General features: G+C 44.2%; 1 protein-coding gene across 2 annotated transcripts in view; it reads left to right on the forward strand.

The window, feature by feature from the left end:
• The window catches only part of Washc2c (WASH complex subunit 2C), a 54,436-nt gene that overhangs the window by 24,358 nt on the left and 7,477 nt on the right, over positions 1 to 22,601 (forward strand). For both annotated transcript variants that reach the window (XM_021164675.2, XM_021164676.2), the window contains exons 17-25: positions 391 to 477; positions 4,940 to 5,041; positions 6,948 to 7,079; positions 9,451 to 9,626; positions 12,391 to 12,493; positions 13,905 to 14,057; positions 15,769 to 15,951; positions 21,819 to 21,947; positions 22,123 to 22,203. In XM_021164675.2, coding sequence (XP_021020334.1) covers positions 391 to 477; positions 4,940 to 5,041; positions 6,948 to 7,079; positions 9,451 to 9,626; positions 12,391 to 12,493; positions 13,905 to 14,057; positions 15,769 to 15,951; positions 21,819 to 21,947; positions 22,123 to 22,203 — 1,146 coding nt within the window. The remainder of the gene's footprint in view (positions 1 to 390; positions 478 to 4,939; positions 5,042 to 6,947; positions 7,080 to 9,450; positions 9,627 to 12,390; positions 12,494 to 13,904; positions 14,058 to 15,768; positions 15,952 to 21,818; positions 21,948 to 22,122; positions 22,204 to 22,601) is intronic.

Genomic DNA, 22,601 nt, shown 5'->3' on the forward strand with positions numbered 1-22,601 from the left:
ACAGATGTGCTCCATGTGACAGTGCATGCTCCATGTATACAGATGTGCCCATGTGACAGTGCATGCTCCATGTACACAGATGTGCCCTGTGCTTTATCTTGTTTGCATCATCTCTTCTGGGAAATCCGAGAAACTTATTTTCCAGTGACACTGTTTCTTCTCTGGTCACTACATCAGTGTTTAAATCCTTTGCCATGGTAATTCTGTACAAAGTCCTGGTGTAAACGTCATACAGATGAAGGTCCAGGGCATGTTTCGTCCCTTCGTGTTTGGCTGGTGCCTCTCCTAGGAGAGGCTGGGGCCGTTTGCTCAGATGAGCTTGTTTCCATGTCTCTTCCTTGCTAATAGTGTACTTGCTTTTCCTTTCTCTTTTTGTGGGGATCCAACCAGGTCGCCTTACCTTCTAGCAAAAATCCGAAGCTTGTGTCAGAAACAAAGACTCAGAAAGGCTTGTTTTCAGATGGAGAAGACTCTGAGGTATGGAATTCTTCTCTTAGTTCTGTATGTTCATCTGTAGATGTACTGTCAGTAACTTTCTGATGAGCCTGTCCGAAAGCTTTAAGACTTTTTATTCAGTAGTTCAGTTCTTATTTTCAAAATAATCTTGGACTGGGGATATAATTTAATGGTATAAAATGCCTGCCTAGCATATACAAGGCTCTTTGTTTTCTTGAAAGTATGTGATCTTCAGAAAACAACACACACACACACACATACACACACACACACACAGTAGCTTTAACTTTTGGGTTTGAATCCATTGCATTTCCTTTAACATACTTAAATTTAAGACTGTTGGTTGGCTCACAATTGTGAGAGAAGAAGTCAGCTGGCTGCTTCCTGTCCTGGTAATGCGACTTACTAGAGAGTTTGTTGCCATTGAGATACATACTCGGCACACCTTTCCCTGTCATTGCTGGTGACAGATGACAGGCTGTGGGTAGGAAGCCTCAAGCAGCTTGGGCTCCTATCCCCATGCGGTGGGTCTCTAAGCATGGTAGCTTCAGGAAGCGGGGCCTTTTTCTGCTTGTTCAGCTCCAGAGAGTGTAGATAGAGGCTGTGTTGCCTTTTTTATCCTAGTTTTGGAAGTTGTCCTAGATACTTTTTCTGTGGTTATGATAAAAAAACTGATAAAAGCAACTTGGGGAGGAAAGGGTTTATTTCATATTACAAGATGTCCATTATTGAGGAAAGCTAAGGCAGGAATTCAGCAGAAACCTGGAGCAGAGGCCAAGGAGGAATGGTGTTCACTCGCTTACTCCCCTGCTTGGACTGAGCCTGCTTTCTTATACACCTCAGGGCCACCTGCTCAGGGATGGCACCGCCCACAGTGGGCTGGGCCCTCCTACATCAATTAGCAATCAAGAAAATACCTCATATATATGTCCACAGGCCGGTCTGGTGAAGGCAGTTGTTCAGTTGAGAATCTGTCTTCCTTGATGTGTGTCTTCGTCAGGATTTCTGTTGCTGCAATGAAACACTATGACCAAGGAGCAAGTTGGGGAAGAAAGGGTTTATTCAGCTTACACTTCCACATTGCTGTTCATCGTCAAAGGAAGTCAGGACAGGAACTCACACAGGGAAGGAACTTGGAGGCAGGAGCTGATGCAGAGGCCATGGAGGGATGCTGCCTATTGGATTGCTGCCCCTAGCTTGCTCAGCTTGCCTTCTTATAGAACCCAGGCCCACCATCCCAGGGATGGACCACCCACAATGGGCCCTCCCCGATTGATCACTTATTGCGAAAATGCCATACAGCTGTGTCTCATGGAGGCATTTCCTCAGCTGAGACTCCTTTCTTTGTGATAACTTCAGCTTGTGTCAATGTGACACACAAAACCAGCCAGTGGAATGTGTCAAATGACAACCAAGATTATACATCACAGAAGTCCATGCTGTTCTTTCTGAAGTTGTTGATGGGACAGAGGCAGGAAACAAATTTCATTGCATGCGTGTGTGGAGGGTGTGGGAATACTGGAGAGTGGGAGGATAGTGAGGGTTGAACCCAGGGCCTGTGTACTCTAGGCAAGCATTCTGCCACTGAGCTATATATTTCCAGTCCTTCAAGGTCTGTTCTTTTTTTTTTTTTTTGAATTTACTTATTTATTTATTTTATTAGATATTTTCTTTATTTACATTTCAAATTTTAACCCCTTTCCTCATTTCCCCTCTGAAAATCCCCCCTATCCTATCGCCCCTCCCTCTGCTCTCCACTCCTGCTTCCATGTCCTGGCATTCCCCTACACTGGAGCCCTTCACAAGACCAAGGGCCTCTCATCTCATTGATGTCCCACAAGGCCATCCTCTGCTACATATGTGGCTAGAACCATGGGTCCCTCCATGTATACTCTTTGGTTGGTGGTTTAGTCCCTGGGAGCTCGGGGGCGGGGGGGGGGGAGGGTCTAGTTGGTTAATATTGTTCTTCCTATGGGGTTGCAAACCCCTTTAGCTCCTACAATCCTTTTTCTAACTTCTCCATTGGGGACCCCATTGGGGACCCTGTGCTCAGTCCAATGGTTGGCTTCAAGCCTCTGCCTCTGTATTTGTCAGGCTCTGGCAGCACCTCTCAGGAGACAGCTATATCAGGCTTCTGTCAGACAGCACTTGTTGGCATCCGCAATAGGGTCTGGATTTGGTGACTGTATATGGGATGAATCCCCAGGTAGGGCAGTCTCTGGATGGCCTTTCCTTCAGTCTCTGTTCCACACTTAGTCTCCGTATTTCTTCCTGTGAGTATTTTATTCCCCCTTCTAAGAAGGACTGAAGCATCCACACTTTGGTCTTCCTTCTTCTTGAGCTTTCATGTAGTCTGTGAATTGTATCTTGGGTATTCTGAGCTTTTGGGCTAACATTCTCTTATTGGTGAGTGCATACCATGTGTGTTCTTTTGTGATTGGGTTACCTCACTCAGGATGATACTTTCTAGTTCCATCCATTTGCCTAAGAATTTCATGAAGTCATTCTTAATAGCTGAGTAGTACTCCATTGTGTAAATGCACCACATTTTCTGTATCCATTCCTCTGTTGAAGGACATCTTCCTCTGTTGAAGGACATCTGGGTTCTTTCCAGCTTCTGGCTATTATAAATAAGACTGCTATGAACATAGTGGAACATGTGTCCTTGTTAGATGTTGGAGAATCTTTTGGATATATGCCCAGGAGTGGTATAACTGGATCCTCAGGTAATACTATATCCAAATTTCTGAGGAACTACCAGACTGATTTCCAGAGTGGTTGTACAAGCTTGCAATCCCACCAACAATGGAGTACTGTTCCTCTTTCTCCACATCCTCACCAGCATCTGCTGTTCCTCTGAGTTTTTGATCTTAACCCTTCTGACTGGTATGAGGTGGAATCTCAGGGTTGTTTTGATTTGCATTTCCCTGATGAATAAGGATGTTGAACATTTCTTTAGGTACTTCTCGGCCTTTTGACATTCTTCAGTTGAGAATTCTTTGTTTAGCTCTGTACCTCATTTTTAAATAGTGTTATTTGATTCTCTGGAGTCTAACTTCATGAGTTCTTTTTGTATATTGAGTATTAGCCCTCTATTGGATATAGGATTGGTAATTATCTTTTCCAAGTCTGTTGGTTGCCGTTTTGTTTTATTGACATTGTCCTTTGCCTCACAGAAGCTTTGTAATTTTGTGAGGTCCCATTTGTCTATTGTTGATCTTAGAGCATAAACCACTGGTGTTCTGTTCAGGAAATTTTCTCCTGTGCCCATGTGTTCAAGACTTTTTCCCACTTTCTCTTCTATTAGATTCCGTGTATCTGGTTTTATGTGGAGGTCCTTGATCCACTTGGACTTGAGCTTTGTACAGGGAAATAAGAATGGATCGATTTGAATTCTTCTACATGGTGCTGATTCAACCTCCAGTTGAACCAGCACCACGTGTTGAAAATGTTTGTTTTCCAGTGGATGGTTTTAGCTCCTTTGTCAAGGTTCAAGTAACCATAAGTGTGTGGGTTCATTTCTGAGTCTTCAATTCTATTCCATTCATCTACCTGTCTGTCTCTCTACCAATACCATACAGTTTTTATTACTATTGCTCTGTAATGCAGCCTGCCAACCTGTTTGCCATTGTGTAAAATGCAGAGGGGGCATAGGACCCTGGAACCTTTTTGTAAACAAACCGTTGGGACTCATGAAGCCAGGTAGAAGCCAGTGTGCTAAGAACTCTGTAGGTCAGTAAACTCATTAGGTTTGTATCTGATGAGTGGTAGCACTGATTGTATAATAGAAAGATATCGTCCAAAGAGGTCATGGAAAATGTTCTTGTCTTGTTTAATTATCTGGGTCTTGTATTGCGGTCCCTCTGCCCAGGGGACAGGTTGTCCTACTTCCTGTTTCTAGTTCATGCAGCTCAGCCAGCAGTGTCCCTTGGGCTCTGAGCTGACAATCCGTCCGGGGTTAAGGACACCCTCAGAGCTTGGCAGACCTTTTGCAGCGTTTCATAGTTACAGTTCAAGTGGAATAGTACACCCTGTCAGCACATATCCTACCACTGCATTCACTTCCAAGTACAAGCCTTTTAAAATAGGAATTTCATTTGTATTTATTGAAAAGATGTAATGTATTCTCTGGGGAGAAACATCTTAACAGTAGAGCCAGGTTGGCCTAGCCCTCTGCAAATCCAGCCCATTTGTGGTAGAATTTGTCTGCTTCTCATAGATAGTTCAGACAATGGAAACCTTTGGTTTGCCTGATGGGACTGACTGGGAAATGTCTTCCTGCCTCACATCCTGTGGGTGGGAATATGGTTGCCTTGCAGCCTACAAAGAGACTGCCTTTTCTCCTTGTACCACACACAACAGTGGTGTATGCTGAGACATCAAATCTAGACGCACAAAGCCGCCGTGTCCTAGTGTTTTGTATTTATTACACAGTAAAGCTGACAGACCTGGCTAACCAGCAGCTTTGATTTTGATTCAACAGGATTTGTTTTCTTCTCAAAGTTCAAGTAAGCCAAAAAGTGCATCACTTCCGTCCAGCCAGCCGCCAACATCAGTCTCCCTTTTTGGTGATGAAGATGAAGAGGTAAATGTTGTTATTGCAACACCAGATGGTTAATCTAGAAATTTGTTTTAGATGGCTTTACAGCCAGAGTGGAGTACAGTAGAAATGAGCCACTGGGCAGGTTCTAGGTGACTGATGTCTAGTCACATTGGTGACTTCCAAGTTTTTCCAGTAATACATTTAAAATCTTGTACACACACAAACACACAGAGGGTGGATCTCTTATACCCAATAATCTATACAAATGTCTTAGATAAGTGGCAGTAGGAAAGAGGAGGCAGCCATGTTTTTTGTTTACATTTCTTCTCACCCTGGGTATAGAGAGTGGTTGGGGTGGTAAGAAAAGTAAGAGGTAAAAGGATATAGATTTGAACCTTTATGTAGCACTGTGCAGTGGTTGATTCATGTGCCTGTTGGTCCCCACTCAGTTCCACCATTGCAAATCCCAAATTTCTGCAGATCGCTTCTGTGCGTTAAAGGTCACTAGGTTCATTGTAGCCACTGAAACAAGTAATGTCACATCTTTGCCCAGTGGTTGGTAAAGGGTTTAAGTGTGTGGTGAAGGAAAGCTGTTGTCACTAACATCTCACTGGCCTGCAGCCTGTTATTCTTGTGATCTTTCTACCTTACCAGTTTTTTTTTTTTTTTTTTTTTTTTTCCGAGACAGGGTTTCTCTGTGTAGTCGTGGCTGTCCTGGAACTCACTCTGTAGCCCAGGCTGGCCTCGAACTCAGAAATCCGCCTGCCTCTGCCTCCCGAGTGCTGGGATTAAAGGCGTGCGCCACCACGCCCGGCTCCTTACCAGTTTTTACTTAAAGACCTCCAGTACTGTCTTTGGCTCAGGACTGCTACAGTATATACTGTTAAGAGTTTTTCCATCATAAACCTAACCTGGGCTCTCTGATGGTTTTGTTACCTTAATGAAAGTGGGTAAATAGAATTTTGGGTGGGGTTGGGTATGGTAGCAGGATCTCTTAGGTAGTCCAGATGTTTTGTAACTGACCGTGCACAGCCCAAGCTAGCTTCAAATTGATAATCTTCCTGCTTTGGCTTCATTAATCCTATGATCAAAGGTGCATAAAGCCACAGTCACTGCATATTAGATACTTTTAGACTATTTATAAAGGTCACTGAATTTCCTTAGGATGCCAGGGGTTTTATTTAGTAAACCGTTCCATGCCTTTGTATTCTTATTATAAATTAATTATAAATAATACCTCTTTTTCTAACTTTCTTATCTGTAAAAACTCCTTTTAGTCATTAATGCAATATCTAATTCTTCAAGAGATGTTTGATTGTTGGCTGTTGCCAAGGCTCTCATTCCTGCAGGTGGACTGCAAAGGCGACCTCCTGGTAATTCCACCAGCTTGCCTGTCCTTTGCCCTCTCAAGCTCTGGCTCAGGGTCTGTAGTACTCCTGAAAGTTGTCCTCTAACCTGTATATATGTACTTTCCCCATTCACATATTCTGTATATACATGCACATGCAGAATAATAGTTAAACATTTTAAAAAAGATTTATTTACTTACTATGTATATAGTCTTCTGCTTACATGCATTCCTGCACACCAGAAGAGGGCATCAGATCCCATTACAGATGCTTGGAAGCCACCATGTGGTTGCTGGGATTTGAACTCAGGACCTCTGCCCTAAGCCATCTCTCCAACTCCACCTTCCTTCCTTCCTTCCTTCCTTCCTTCCTTCCTTCCTTCCTTCCTCTCTCTCTCTCTCTCTCTCTCTCCCTCCCTCCCTCCCTCCCTTCCTTCCTTCCTTCCTTCCTTCTTTTAAATTAAAAGAATTCTGTGGTAATCTCGTTTTTCTTTTGTGGACAGTACTTGTAACTTGAAGAGGTTGTAGACTGATATATGCAGATGTCTTGTGCCTGAGTTGTTGATATGTTCTATACTGTCCTACCACTTGTTCTTTTAGGACAGTCTTTTTGGGAGTGCAGCAGCTAAGAAGCAGACTTCATCTCTACAACCTCAGAGTCAAGAGAAAGCAAAGCCTTCCGAGCAGCCCTCAAAGAAGACATCTGCCTTGTTGTTCAGCAGTGATGAGGAGGTAGGCTACGGTTTGCCCCCACACACAGTCCCGATGCAAATGAAGACTGAGTTAGAGCTGTTCTAAACGTGTTTGCTTACTGTGCTGTACTCACTGGGGCTTAGTCATGGAAAGATGGTGTTTGCAACACTGTATTTTTCAAAGAAAAGTGTTTAAGTAGTGTGTTAAACATTAATACATTCAAAATGGAGTTAATATGGCTTCCACCACAGGTTCATGGCTGAAGCTCTGTTTCAAAAGATAGCAAGGAAAAAGCATTCACATCTAAGGTACATTTGGGGTGATAAGGAACCTGTGGGTATGCGTTGCTAAGTGTGTCATAGAACAACGTCTGGGAGAAGCACAGTAGGACTGGAGAGAGGTCTGCAGTGAAGCTGAAGGGGAGAGGTCTGCAGTGAAGCTGAAGGAGAGAGGTCTGCAGTGAAGCTGAAGGAGAGAGGTCTGCAGTGAGAAGCTGAAGGGGAGAGGTCTGCAGTGAAGCTGAAGGGGAGAGGTCTGCAGTGAGAAGTTGAAGGGGAGAGGTCTGCAGTGAAGCTGAAGGGGAGAGGTCTGCAGTGAGAAGCTGAAGGGGAGAGGTCTGCAGTGAAGCTGAAGGGGAGAGGTCTGCAGTGAGAAGCTGAAGGGCTTTCGCAAACTCTGCTGGTGCAGGTGTTTGTTGCTCTGTGTCTTCAGCAGTGGGGCCACCTTTCCTGTCAGTACAGGGAGGACACTGTTGGTCTTGCTTCACAGTAGAGGACCATAGCATCCTCTTTTGTTTTACTATTAGGGAAAAGGCGAGAAGGTCAGGGGGCTTGTCTTTGTTGCCAAGGGGCTATACTTTGAGGGCCACGTGTCCAGGACCCCATCCACTGTGTATTCTCTCAAGGACTGCTTTGTGTCATTAAGCTACAATGCAGTAGACACACTAGCAGTGGTGTACTCGAATTCAACTCCTTTTCTGTAAGGCAGTGAATTTGTGATTTGGATAGAGATCAGCAAAATCAATAGTAGCTTAATTATTATTCAGATTTAGCTGAGCAAGAAGACCATAAATCCAAATAAGATTTAGAGTTATATTTTATCTTAGAAGGCTGAGAAACAACATAAAAAATTCAATGCCCTGAATTGTAAAGGTCTAGGAATGTAACTAGTGCAGGTGCAGTGCATATCCAGCAAGAGCAAGACCCTGGTTCTATGTCCAAGTAGGAAAAGACTACAATAATAAGACAAATCGAAACCTTTTAATAGAGTGGGTTGCAGCCCAAAGTGCTGGCCTAGCGTCTTAACTTTGCGCTTCTATTGGTCTGATCAAACAACCTGACCAAAAGCACCTTGGAAAGGAAAGAGTGTATTTCAGCTCATAGTTATATGCCAGAGTCTGTTACTGAGGGAAGTCAGGGCAGGAACTCAGTAGGAGCCTGGAGGCAGGAGCTGAGGCAGATGCTAGGGAAGGTGCAACATGCTCACTCGTTCCCTCCTCATGACTCACTCAGCCTGCTTTCCTGTAGCACCCAGGTTCACAAGCTCAGGGCACGACCTGCCAATTGTTAATCAGGAAAGTCCCCCACAGGCTTTCCCTCAGGCCAGCCTTGTGGGGATATTTTCTCAATTGAGGTTCCTTTTTCAAAAATGACTCTTGCTTGTGTTAAGTTGACACAAAGCAAGCCAACAACTCTAGTGTTTAGAAAGCCTGGGTTTAACCCCCAGGAACGTCTGTGTTTCAGGTACTTGAGAGGAGGAAGCAGGAGGACCTGAAGTGTAAGATTATTCCCAGTCACTTAGTGACTTAAGGCCAGCCTGGGCTACTTGGGACCCCTTCTTAAACGGAAGACATCTAAGACATGACTTGGCTTTGAGTCTGCTTGATTTTTAATTTGTTTGTAACTTAACAGATAGTAAACTCATTTTACTTGCCGTATCCCATATTTAAATTAGCCACTAGATAATGTATGTCTCTGCCACTAACTGTGCTCCAGTTCCTTCAACACACCAGAGCTGGCTGGTGGCTGGCAGAGCCCTGGACTTGGGGCCACCCAAGGCCAAGAGGCAAAGCTGTGAAAGACCAACCTATTTGAGGAGGAGGGAGAAGAGAAAGATGTGTGTGTGTGTGTGTGTGTGTGTGTGTGTGTGTGTGTGTGTGTGTGTTGAGTGGAGGGGCCCTTGCACATGTTTGTGTGTGGTCTGGCTCAGCTGATGGGTGCTCCTGGGATCCACCTAGATCTGTCCCCAATGCTGGGATACTGATGTGTGTGACTGTATCTGGATCTTTTAAACATGAGATCTGGGGATTTGAACTCAAGTCCTCATGTTTATGTAGCAAGTCCTTTTTCCTCACCTAGCCATTTTGTCGCCACTGTCCTGTGGATTTTTAATGTATGATTTGTGTCTTAAGGACCAGTGGAATATTGCGGATTCGCATACCAAGTTAGCATCTGACAATAAGTCCAAAGGAGAGCTGTGGGACTCGGGGACCACCCAAGGCCAAGAAGCAAAGGCTGTGAAAAAGACCAATCTATTTGAAGATGATGATGACGATGAAGTTGATCTGTTTGCTATTGCAAAGGACAGGTGAGATGTTTACAATCGCAGGAAAGGTTTCATGTGTGAGACGGAATGTCTGTTGACATGGTCGATGGCTTATTGTTACACACACACACACACAGATACATACACACACACATACACACACAGAGACACACACACAGACACAGATAGACAGGGCTGCTCTTGCTTATCCGTGCGAAGGCTTTGGGAAAGTTTGCCTTGATTTTTATTTCTGACATTTTCTTAACCTTGAAACATTTTTTTTCTCTAAGGGGTTTAAGAATGATATTGTTATCTTTTATGTCTTCTTCTCCCTGTTAGGTATACCCTAAAAAAGGTTACTTAAAAGTTTGTTACTTTGATAGAAGTCCTGAAAATGTTGAAAACATGATATTAGGAGTAAACTCCCAGCAGGCACTACCTATGCCTTCTGGTCTGTGTGACTGAGCTGAAGCTAGTGGCTTGTGGAGAGTGACATCGGGCATGTTGTATGTGCCGCTGGAGAGCCGTGTGTGCTGCTGGAGAGCCGTGTGTGCCGCTGGAGAGCGTGTGTGCCACTGGAGAGCGCGTGTGTGTTCAGAGGAGCTCCCACCTTCAGCCTTTTCCTCTGGAGAGTTATCTGTTGTTGGGTGATTACGTGGAAGTTCAGCTGAATGGTCGTAGAATAAGCAGGCAGTGCATTGAATGTGGAAGTTCTGTGCCGGGGCTGGTGGTCTTCACAAATGGATTCAGATTCAAAGCACCTGAGACATCTCTATAAAGAGGCACATCTCAGACTTTAATGTTGCTGCTTTTAGGCTCCCAAGACTTGACACCTGGTTTATCTGTGGCCTTTGGTCCAGCATAGAGCATGTCTGAAATCCTAGTTCTGTTTTAAATTCTGCCTCTATCTGAATAACTTTGGGCAAGTTCCCTAACTTCTCTAGGCCTCAGATTTTTCATCTCATATAGTCTTGTTGAGATAATCATGCACTCGTTATGTGAAATGCTTTGTGTAGTAGCTGGTTGTGGGCAGCATTCATCATAGTTCAGGGAAATACGTCACTCTTATTTTAATTGTTCTTTCCTGGGATACTTGCCTTTCCTGACCGGCTTCTGTCAAGAGTCAGTGTAAGTCCTCTCTTTTGAGAGCCTACTATTAATCCAGATATGAGAAAGAAGAACTTGGGGCTTAGAGCACAGGCATCTCTTTGCCTTCCCCCACCCCCTGTAGCTCCACTGTAGTTGAGCATCCTCTGTACATGTGTGCCTTACCACACACATTGCCAAGAACCTGATGACCTGAAACACATCCCATTTGTAGGGCTTGGTGCCAGCCACACAGTTCCTGGCTTTCAGTAATGCTTTCTGCATTTCTATAAAATGTTGTGTATAGAAAGTAAATCAGGGGCTGACGAGATGGCTCAGGGGGTAAGAACACTGACTGTTCTTCCGAAGGTCCTGAGTTCAAATCCCAGCAACCACATGGTGGCTCACAACCACCTCTTCTGATGCGTCTGAAGACAGCTACAGTGTACTTAATGAATAAATCTTTGGGCCTGAGCGAGCAGGGACTGAGCAAGCGGAGTTGACCTGAGCAAGTAGGGCGACCAGAGCAAGCAGAGGTCCTAAAAATTCAATTCCCAACAACCACATGAAGGCTCACAACCAGCTGTACATGTACTCATATACATAAAATAAATAAATAAATAAATCTTAAAAAAAAAAAGAAAGTAAGTCAGATTTGAACAGATCTCGAAAAGGTCATTGCAAAGATGTGGATGGATATGAAGTGGTGAGTCACTTTGGAAAACGGTTTTGGTATTTCTTCAGAATGTTAAGCCTGCTTTACCGTGTGATCCAGTGATTTAATGCTTTGGTATACAACTAAGACAAATGAAAACATGCTCAGGTAAAACTGTGCAAGAATGTCTAGTGTCGTATTAATCCATCATACCCAGAAAGCAGCCTAAGTGCCCATCAGATGACGAATTGATAAACACAAGGTTGTGGAACCACCTAGTGGGCTATTGTTCAGCAACAATATGGGATAAAGTGCTAATATATGGTAGGGCATGAAGTAGCCTGAAAAATATATTAACTGAAGAAGTCAGTCACATACAACCATAGATTGAATGATTCTGTTTATAGGAAATGTCCAGAAATGATCAATCCAGAGAGAGGAAGTAGGTTGGTGGTTCAGAAGAGAAGGGAATGGGGAGGTGACTGCTGACAGGCATGGGTTCCTTGTTAGACTGTCCTGATAGTGTTCAGTTCTCAAAATGCTAAAGATTCTTGAAATGTGAATTTTAAAGGTGGCAGTTTTATTACGTGAGTTACACCTAATAAATCTACTCTGAATCAGAGAAGTAGGAGTGGAAAACAAGGTTACAGTGCAAAAGCTGACCTGGCTCTGTGACCTCTCAGCCGCCTTCCTTGCCATGCTGAAAGTAGGCATGGCTGCTCTAGTTTCTTCTCTATTGGAGAAGACGATGATGGAGAATTCTATGTTTGTGACTGCTAGGAGTGCCGTATGCCTTCAGATCTAGGAGCTAGTGCAGCTGCAGTGTGTGCAAAGTGACTGACAGGGCTTCAGAAGCAGGTCTCTGGGCGCCTCTGCATTAGAGTGACAGGCAGAGGCTGCTGCCTGTATGATCCGATTCCGTCTATCCAAAGGTTTTCCAAATCACCTACTTTACACTATACAAAGTCAACAAATGGTGGGAGTAGTCGCTGTGAATGTGTCCAAAAAAGCTTTTTGTTTTTAAATTGTATTTTTTCCTGAATTTGATCTTCTATTTGTTCATAGCCAAAAGAAGACTCAGAGGACTTCCCTTCTCTTTGAAGACGATGCTGAGAGTGGAAGCTCTCTGTTTGGCCTTCCTCCCACATCTGTTCCTTCTGCAACAACGGTATTCATTTTTCTAGACTCAGAAAATACCTGTAGGGTTGTGCTACATGCGTAGAGATGCTGCTCTGTCAGATCTGAGAACCCATGCTGGGAGCTGCTATGATCACACATTTAACATGAGTGAGGACGGCTCATTTGGCTCATGATTTTAGACGGTCAGTCCTTAGTCCTTGGTTCTGTTGGTTCTGGACCTGTGTCAAGACAGAACGTCATAGAAATGGAGGCTACTCAATTCATGGTGGACAGGAGACAGCTAGAGGGACAGGGTATGGGAGGGCAGGACGTAGCTCCTGGGGACACATCCTCAGTGATGTTTCTCCAGCAACGCTCTGTATCCTAAGGTTGCCAGGACCTCAGATAGCCCCGCTAGCTGGTAAGCTCTCTGTACCTAAGCCTGGAGACACTTCATCTTTACATTCCAAGTATAGTGCATTCTACATTTGTTTTTCTTTAATCCCTTAAGAGTTACCTGTTTTCATCTGCATTCTTAGTGAATTTCCATTTTCTTTGATTTCAAGTTGAATAATTTTTGCATCCTAAGGATCTCTTCCTGATGATAACTAAAAGACCTCTTACCCCAGGTTTCATTTGTAACATTTTCAATTACAGTTAGTGTTATCCTTTCATGGTTTCCCACATCAGCCACCATGGCTTGCTCAGGCACTGCTGCCTCCCAGCTCCTAACTCCAAGTTGGCTACATGACCTGTTTCCTACTCTCCAAACTGCCTGCCTTTCAAAGAGGGCATTGACGAGCTGAGCGGAAGTTCTTAAAAACTGGAGCAAGATTACTTTGTGTGAAATACTGTACCTGGCCATATAGTATTTGGTGTTTTTAGATAAATTAACAAGTAGATAAAGAATAAAGTAAAGAAAGGACCAGGTAAAGAGGATATACTGTGTTTATTCAGAGAAGCAAGATACTGAACAGAGCAGAAAAACCTTGGTGTCGTGACATTTGCATCTGGGCCTTGCTGTAAACACGAAGATAAGTCTTCAGAGGAACCTAGGGTGTGGGAATGTGAGAGCTGGCATATCATTAAGGAATGGCAAGCAGGGAGGTGCTGCAGATGAGAAGGGCACGTGCAGTGGGTTGACTCATTCTGTGTCTTAGTGCAAAGAGCAGAGCTTTGGAGTAGCAACTACTGAGTCTTGTCTTACTGGTGAGTGTAAGAGGAGACAAACTAGTTACTGTTCTGTGGCAGTCACAGCTGTGAGTGAAGCTATGGTCAAGTCTGGAGGGGTTCTAGGTGTTACGCCTTCCATACCCAGGCCACTGTTACCATCCCATCTGCCCTTCTTCTGCTATATTTAGCTCCTTCCTGAAAGGACTGCGTTTGGCTGGCTTTATATGCTACCATGCTGTTCAGGTATAATATTTTTAATCATTGTCAATGCCATCTTCTTTTGGTAGAAAAAAGAGAGCGTCCCCAAGGTGCCATTGTTGTTTAGTGATGAGGAGGACAGTGAGGTACCATCTGGTGTGAAACCTGAGGATCTGAAGGTTGATAATGCCAGAACGTCCCCGGAAGTGGGGAGTGCTGATGTGGCCAGCATAGCACAGAAGGTAAGCTGTGTGTGTGGTTTTCCAATCCATTGGGACACATATGTAACACTTTCCTACATTTTCCAACACTGAGAATGCTTTACATAAATAAATATTGTTGTAGAAAGGCAAGAAAACAGCCCGTGTTCATGCTGTTCCGGGAGCCCTCCTTTAGGTTCCTAGTGGGATGAAGAGCTCTGTGAGATGAAGAGCTCCTGTTTACTGACATTCTGGATCTTAGGGTCATCTGGGTCGCAGTGCTGTCAGGCAGTTTGTCTGTCTGCAGAGTGCTTTTCTTTTTTCTTTTTTCTTTTTGTTTTTTGTTTTTTGTTTTTGAGACAGGGTTTCTCTGTATAGTCCTGGCTGTCCTGGAACTCACTTTGTAGACCAGGCTGGCCTCGAACTCAGAAATCCGCCTGCCTCTGCCTCCCGAGTGCTGGGATTAAAGGCGTGTGCCACCACGCCCGGCTTGCAGAGTACTTTCTTCCTCTCATTTCCATGGTGACTTGCTCTGTGTTTTCGTCATTTGCTTCTCTGCAGCTCCCGTTTGCCTTGCTCTGTGCTCCTCACTTCTGAGTTAGAGGTCACATTCAGGAAGTTAGGTTACCAGGCTCTTTCTTCTGGTTGATGCTGACTACATCAGAGCAAAGTGAAATGGGGTTTCTTCTGAACATTAGCTTTCTGCTTTGAGGGTTTGTTGTCTCTTTGGAGGCTTCCAGCTAATATTGCCATGTGACAGGGGACTCATGTCAACAGTTGCTTTCTGTCTCTGCAGTGCCACTGCTTTCCCTGGCTCCCCGTGCTCTGTAGGTCCTGCTGCTCAGGTTCAGTTCCTCCCAGGGCCCGTGAGAAGGGCATGCCATTCATGTTTCTCACAGCGGTCCTTACAGCTGCAGTGAGACTCTGTCCCCGAGTCACTGTGATCGTCCCTCCTAGTGGCTACATGTGGACCTGAGTCTCTCTCTCTCTCTCTCTCTCTCTGTCCCTCAGTCAGGTGAACGTGTGAGGAGTAGCTTTGTTTGCTTCTCTTTCAGTCATAAGCACTGGCACATTGCCTTTCACAGAGTAAGCAGGACTGATTTCTCACATTATCATGCATCTAATGAAACAGGCTTTTCCATTTGGAAGCTTGGGATGCGCTCTGCAGTTTATGGTATGATTAACTAGTTGGAAATCATCTTTCTTTTTTAGTGATGCATACAATAGTAATTGTTTTGACCAACACTATCTTGCCAGAATTGTGATCCTATTGCGTGGATTAATCTTGCATTTTTAGTGTTATATTAGAAATTGTATGTGCATGAATAATGGAAGACGACAGCGTGTGAATTTGCTGGTTAGATTTTCCTCTGGGACTTACATATTAAAGTAAGAATTGGGTGATCCCAATGATTCTAATGATTGACACTTATTAATGTTCTAGTTTAGAATTACTTATTAGTAAATAAGTAACCTGTGTGCATCAGGGTTGTAGCTGCCCTCTCACGTTGTAGAAGGAAGAGGGGCCTCTGCTTAGCATGACTAGAAAAACTATTTTTAACTGAGGATTGTCTGCATAGGCTTCTTGACGACTGTACTGCTTTGTCACAGGGTAGTCTGGGTTGTGATAAAGTGTGTTGTATTGTGTCCTGTGAACAAGGCAGCCACTGACTCATTGTCAAGCTTGTGAAGACCCATGGGAGGATTTTGATTTCTAGTTACTAATTTTTTCCTTATTTTTGTTTGTTTATAGGAAGGACTTTTACCAGTATCTGCTCAGGAAGCAGGTGGGCCTTCTGATATATTTTCTTCTTCATCTCCATTGGACAAAGGAGCCAAGGGTAGAACCAGAACTGTGCTCAGTTTGTTTGATGAGGATGAGGACAAAGTAGAGGATGAAAGCAGCACCTGCGCACCACAGGACGGACGGGAGAAGGTGAGCAGAGAGTGGTGCGTGTGCAAGAGTAGTGCGTGTGCAAGAGTAGTATGTGTGCAAGAGCAGTATGTGTGCAATAGTACGTGTGCAAGAGTAGTGCGTGTGCAAGAGTAGTATGTGTGCAAGAGCAGTACGTGTGCAAGAGCAGTACGTGTGCAAGAGTAGTATGTGTGTGGGGTGTCGATGACACAAGGGATTCCCTTCCAAGCAGGGCGCTGGTGCTGGCCTGAGGCCCGAGGAAGTCTGAGCTTTTAGTGTAAGTCTGAATAATCCTCTTTGGTCAGATGTTTGGGAATAAGTCAGTAGCTCGCCTCTCAGTCTCACTTGCTTCTGAGATGTCCAGACCTTGTTCCTGGGAAACTTGGCTGTATATGAAAGTGCACAGTAGGAGAGGGGAGTTGGCAAACGTGTATACTTCTGTCAGGCTAGCCTTCAGGTTAGAAGTACCAGTGGAAGAAGGACCTTTACCAGGTATCAGCCTTTCTCTGAAGTAAGGGCTGTAGGAAAACTGTTTGATTTTTCAGGCCATATGAGTTTTCTTGTAGTTGGTCTTCTGCCGGTGGTCTTAGATCTCTGTGGTGGTCACTGCTGCACAAAGAACCTACACCCATCTACAGGCACAGAGATAATACTTAGAGTATAGTTAGAAATTGAATTGGTTTAGGAAAATGTCAGTACTAGGTTTTCTTCTAGGATCTATTGTTTCTCTAGTATTGGGCTGGGGTTACAGTAGTAGACATGCATTTCCTCGTACTGAGAGAGCCTTCAGTCCGTTAGACAGCTTTTGTTTGCAGCCAGAGTAAAAATGCCACTATTACACCGATTGGGAGGTCTTGCTGGGCCATCATTGTGTTTGTAGGCTTCCTGACTAGGCAGGACTAGTGATTTTTTTCCCTTGGCAGCTAGCATAGCACCTTTCAGGGGTTGAGAGGCAGTCATTAGGGAAGGAGACTTCCAGGGCAGTTCTAGCTCAGTTGCTCTAAGTAGTGTGTGGTGCAGTATATGGTGACTCCAACACCACGGTCCTTTTTACCTTCATGTTCTTGGAGACAATCAAGGACAATGACAGTAACATATATTGTTTGGATGTCTCTTGGAATTCCCCCTCTCTGGCCAGCAGTGTGAAGGGATGTTTCCTATGCTTGGAACCTAGGCTTTTGTTAGTTAATTTTTGGCTTTTGCAGGGAATATTTTTCATGCCATGCATATAATTCTATTTAAATTATATATACATATATATTTGTATAAATATGTATTTTTTAGTAGCCTTATAAAATTCTGTACTTGCCTGTGGCTTTTTAAACATCTTTAATGTTGTTCACTCTCTGTCCTCATTCCTCACCCTCCCTCTGTATTTTCCTCACTACTTTCGCGATTTCACCTTACGCAGGTCAGAGTGGTTGAGATCAAGCAGACCACTGACAGCAGATGCTAGAGCAGCGTGGGGAAGTGGAGCCCTCACCGCTGCCATGGGACTGCACAGTGGGCAGCTACTCCAGAAGTGAGGGTACAGAATTTCCAAAGCACTACAAGTAGATCTACCATAGGATCTAGCTACAGCATTCCCTGCGGGTGTATGTCCAAGGATTTGACTTCCTATCCACTGACGCTGCTCAGCTGTAGTCACTGCTGCTCCATTCTCAATAGCCAAACAATGGAAAAACCCTATACGTCCTTCAGCGCATTACTGAATCATGAGAATGTGGTCTGGGTATACAATGGAATAACACTCAATTGTAACAAAAAATAACATCATAAAGTCTGAGTGAGTGGATGGAACTGGACAGTAGCGTCCAGTGAGGTAGCCTAGATCTAGAATGGCAAACACTGCGTGCTCCAGTAGATGTCACTGAGGCACAGAGCCTTGCTCGGAGCCTGGTACTGTTCTGAACCCAAACTAGATGGATACATATTTTTTTAAAGATTTATTTATACGCCGGGCGTGGTGGCGCACGCCTTTAATCCCAGCACTCGGGAGGCAGAGGCAGGCGGATTTCTGAGTTTGAGACCAGCCTGGTCTATTAGACAAAGTGAGCTCCAGGACAGCCAGGGCTATACAGAGAAACCGTGTCTCGAAAAGCAAAAAAAAAAAAAAAAAAAAAAAAAAAAATGATTTATGTATTTTATGTATATGAGTACACTGTAGCTGTACAGATGGTTGTGAGCCTTCATGTGGTTGTTGGGAATTGAATTTAGGACCTTTGCTNTATACGCCGGGCGTGGTGGCGCACGCCTTTAATCCCAGCACTCGGGAGGCAGAGGCAGGCGGATTTCTGAGTTTGAGACCAGCCTGGTCTATTAGGAGATCTTGCGCCCTCTTCTGGAGTGTCTGAAGACAGCTACAGTGTACTTACATATAATAAATAAATAAATAAAAAAAAAAAAAAAGATTTATGTATTTTATGTATATGAGTACACTGTAGCTGTACAGATGGTTGTGAGCCTTCATGTGGTTGTTGGGAATTGAATTTAGGACCTTTGCTTGCTCTAGTTGGCCCTGTTCGCTCCAGCCCAAAGATTTATTATAAATAAGTACGCTGTAGCTGTCTTCAGACGCACCAGAAGAGGGCGTCAGATCTCATTATGGGTGGTTGTGAGCAACCATGTGGTTGCTGGGATCTGAACTCAGGTCCTTCGAAAGAGCAGTCAGTGTGCTCTTACCCACTGAGCCATCTTGCCAGCCTGTATACATCTTTCTAAAAATTTTTATTTTATGTGTATGAGTATTTTGTGTATACATATATGTCTGTGCATCACATGAGTGCCCAGTGCCCACAGAAGCCAGAAGAGGGCATTAGATCATCTGCAACTGGAGGTACAGATGGTTGTAAGTCACTATGTGGGGGGTGGGAATCAAATCTGTTGTCTTCTGGAAGAGACGCCAATGCTCTTAACCACTCTAGCCTGAAGACCAGATATCTATTAAAACTGCAGACGAGTATTTTCTGAAAGTAGATGATAAAATGCTTAAACAGTCCTGGTAAACCTAATTTAGGGAAGTAAGAGTATAATACTGCATAAGTGGGCTTTCTCCTGAGAATACAAGGGTAGCTGACCTTGAAAATCAGTCCATGTAATATATTAATAAAATATATTGATAGATGCAGAAAGGATATTTGAAAAAGTTCGAATCTAGGAGGAACAACAGTATGAACTAACCAGTAACCCCAGAGCTCCCTGGGACTAAACCACCCATCAAAGAAAACACATGGAGGGACTTGTGGCTCTAGCTGTATATGTAGCAGAAGATGGCCTTGTTGGTCATCAATGGGAGGAGGGGCCCTTGGTCCTGGGAAGATTCTATGCCCCAGTATAGGAGAATGCCAGGGCCAGGAAGTGGGAGCAGGTAGGTTGGGGAGCAGGGGCAGTGGGGAGGGAATAGGGGATTTTTGGAGGGGAAACTAGGAAAGGGGATAGCATTTGAAATGTAAATAAAGAAAATATCTAATAAAAAAAAAGAAAAAGTCCAAGTCACTTCATAATTAAAAAACAACGGAAATCAGGCATCATATGAAATGTAGAAGGAAGTAGCCTCAGTTTGGTCAGAGGATCTGGGAGGCCCACAGGTGACATGCTTAAGGCTGCACACAAGCAGATCACATGTGAGACAAGGCTGCTCACTTGAGTTCTTCTCTAAGTCCCTAAGTGGGACTTAGGTCCTTACACTTGTGCAGTAAGCACTGCCCACTGAGCCATCTCCCTAGCCCTCTTCCTTTTTATATCAAGCCAAAGAAATTGTTCCTGGTGATTTTTGCATTGTTCTTCCTGGATGAAATGGAGAACTCAGTGTGGTTTGGCCTTGTTCTCCCAACCCCCAGGGTGCTGCTTTTTCACTCCTTACGAAGCTAATGGGTAAGGAGTGGGTGGGATGAAGGTAATAGAAAACTCAGCTAGAAGATCCCTTGAGATCACATGTGAGACAAGGCTGCTCACTCTTGCCAGTCTCCCTAGCCTTTTATGGGAGGCTCTAGGTGGGGTGTCCATGTTAGAAGCTGGTTCTGTCAGGGAATAGGGAACCTTAAAATGACAGAATAGCTAAGCAACACTGCAGGATAGAAAATCAATATATTAATATATTATAGCTTTATATAGTCTTTTTTTGGAAGTTACCTCACATTTATTTGTTTATTTTATTTGATATTTTCTTTATTTACATTTCGAATGTTATCCCCTTTCCTGGTTTCCCCTCAGAAAAACACCCTCCCCCTGTCCCTTCTCCCACCCCCTTGCTAACCTACCCACCTACTCCCGCTTTCTGACCCTGACATTCCCCCACACTGGGGCATGTTTATATAGTCTTATCTGAAAATAAAAGTAAGAAATCCCATTTACAGCATCAACAAAAAATTAAAATACTTAGGAATAGTTATTGAAAGCATTGCAAGGATGTGAGGTTTAAAGTCCCATGGCTCTGCCTGTAGTGCCATGGAAGCCTCTAGAAACCAGAACACCACCATGAGGAGCCACTCCCTGTGCAGCAGAGCTCGGCCCCAACCACAGGGCTCACTTTTAAGAGCTGAGAGCAGGCTCTTCTGAGAATGGTGAAAAGGAAGAAGAGTGGAGTCGCCATCGCTGCAGTTTCAAGTCTGAAAGGAGGGTCCTTGAGGAGTCACGTGCTGGAGGCAGCTAGTGGGACCTGGGTCACGTCCCAGCCGCTTCCTGCCCAAGGCATGCGTGCACTGAGATGTTTCCCAGTGTGTTGAAGGGTGTTCCTAGCCATCCTTGGGGTATGTGTTGCAGGGGATCCCAGTGAGGGGTTCACGTCAGTTCATCTCCCCATGTGCCTCCAATGGCAGCTAATGTCTAATATGGCCCCACGAGGTTTTTCTTTTTTCTTTTTTTTTAAACATTGCAAGAGTTACACATGCAAAAGTATGGACCATGCATGGGCCAGTGAGAGGACTTACTGAGAAAGGTGCTTGCAGCACAAGTCTGAGGGCCTGAGTTCTAGCCTCAGAACCTGTGGAGATGGAAGCAGAGAACTGACTGTTCCCTTCATGGCTGGCCAGCCTGTCCTTCTTGCCAAATTGTGGCTCTAGGTTCAGTGAAAGCCCCTGTCATGAAGGTGGAGAGTGACTGGAGAGTGAGTAAAGACAACTGACGTGGCTTTGCTTTCTCCCGCATGTGCACCTGTGTGCACACTGCTCAAGTGGCTGAGAGGAGAGGGTAGACAGAGTACATGCCCAGTCATTGTTTGGCTTTTTTTGAGGGGTGAGTGAGGTACAAGGGTAGATTTTTAGATTGTTATGGTTTCATAACTCTGTGTTGGAAAAAAAAAATCAATGACTTTTATTGTAATTAATTAAAAAAAATAAACCCTAGGTTGTATTTCCTGTAGATTACCAAGTACTGGGGCTGTAGCTGTGTGCTGCCACGCCCAGGTGTGTTAGGTGGGTGATGGGATGGTGGGACTTAGGTCCTTACACTTGTGCAGTAAGCACTGCCCACTGAGCCATCTCCCTAGCCCTCTTCCTTTTTATATCAAGCCAAAGAAATTGTTCCTGGTGATTTTTGCATTGTTCTTCCTGGATGAAATGGAGAACTCAGTGTGGTTTGGCCTTGTTCTCCCAACCCCCAGGGTGCTGCTTTTTCACTCCTTACGAAGCTAATGGGTAAGGAGTGGGTGGGATGAAGGTAATAGAAAACTCAGCTACTGCTTGCAGGTTGAAAGATGATGCATATCTTATCTGAGTTTACAAATTTATTCACCATTACTTTTGATAATTCATTTACCATCACTATTTTGGGAAGCTATATAATATCTGTTGTGTGAATGGCTTTTTCCTGCTGTTTGGTACATAGGCTGTGGTCAAACTTCTACCAGGGGGTCTTCGTTGTATCCATTCTTGATCTTGTCTTTTGCCCAGGGTCTCAAAACTGACAGCCGCCCTAAGAGCACAGGAGTCTTCCAGGATGAAGAGCTGCTTTTCAGCCACAAGCTGCAGAAGGACAATGACCCAGATGTTGATCTTTTTGCTGGCACCAAAAAAATCAGGGTTAGTTCCCACTGAGTCCCAGGGTTAGTTCCCACTGAGTCCCAGGGTTAGTTCCCACTGAGTCCCAGGGTTTAGTTCCCACTGAGTCCCTCTGTGTTAGAGGTGGTGTGGCTCACCCAGCTCTATGGGAATTGATTGACTTTTGGATGTGTAATCTGAGTGTAATGTCTTTCAGTCGTCAGTGCCAAGTGGTGGGAGCCTCTTCGGTGATGATGAAGATGATGATCTCTTCAGCTCTGCCAAGACTCAGCCTGTGGTACCGGCTTTTTATTCTCAGGCTCAGGGAGTAGAGGGAGTCCAGTTTTAAGAGAGAAAATTGCCAGAGACTTGTAAGGCTTACCAGTAAACAAGTGACAGAGCATATATACAGCAGTGTGTGTATATATATATATATATATATATATATATATATACTCCCAGTTCATAACATTAATTAAGCCAGACTCTCTGATTGTGGTACAGTCTTCTTTGATTTTTGAAGAGTTTATTGAAGGACCTATGTTCTATGCCTTTCAGATGCAAACCTTTAAGTCTGAGTATATTTTGTCCCTGCTGTACTAGGTATAATTTTATCCTTTTAATTGCAGAAAGGACTCCTGTGTAAGTTATTTTCATTTTCCCCTCAAAACCTTGTACTTGCTGGGCCATCCTTCT

The sequence above is a fragment of the Mus caroli genome, chromosome 6 (genome assembly GCF_900094665.2).
Source record: "Mus caroli chromosome 6, CAROLI_EIJ_v1.1, whole genome shotgun sequence".
Classification (NCBI taxonomy): Eukaryota; Metazoa; Chordata; class Mammalia; order Rodentia; family Muridae; genus Mus; species Mus caroli.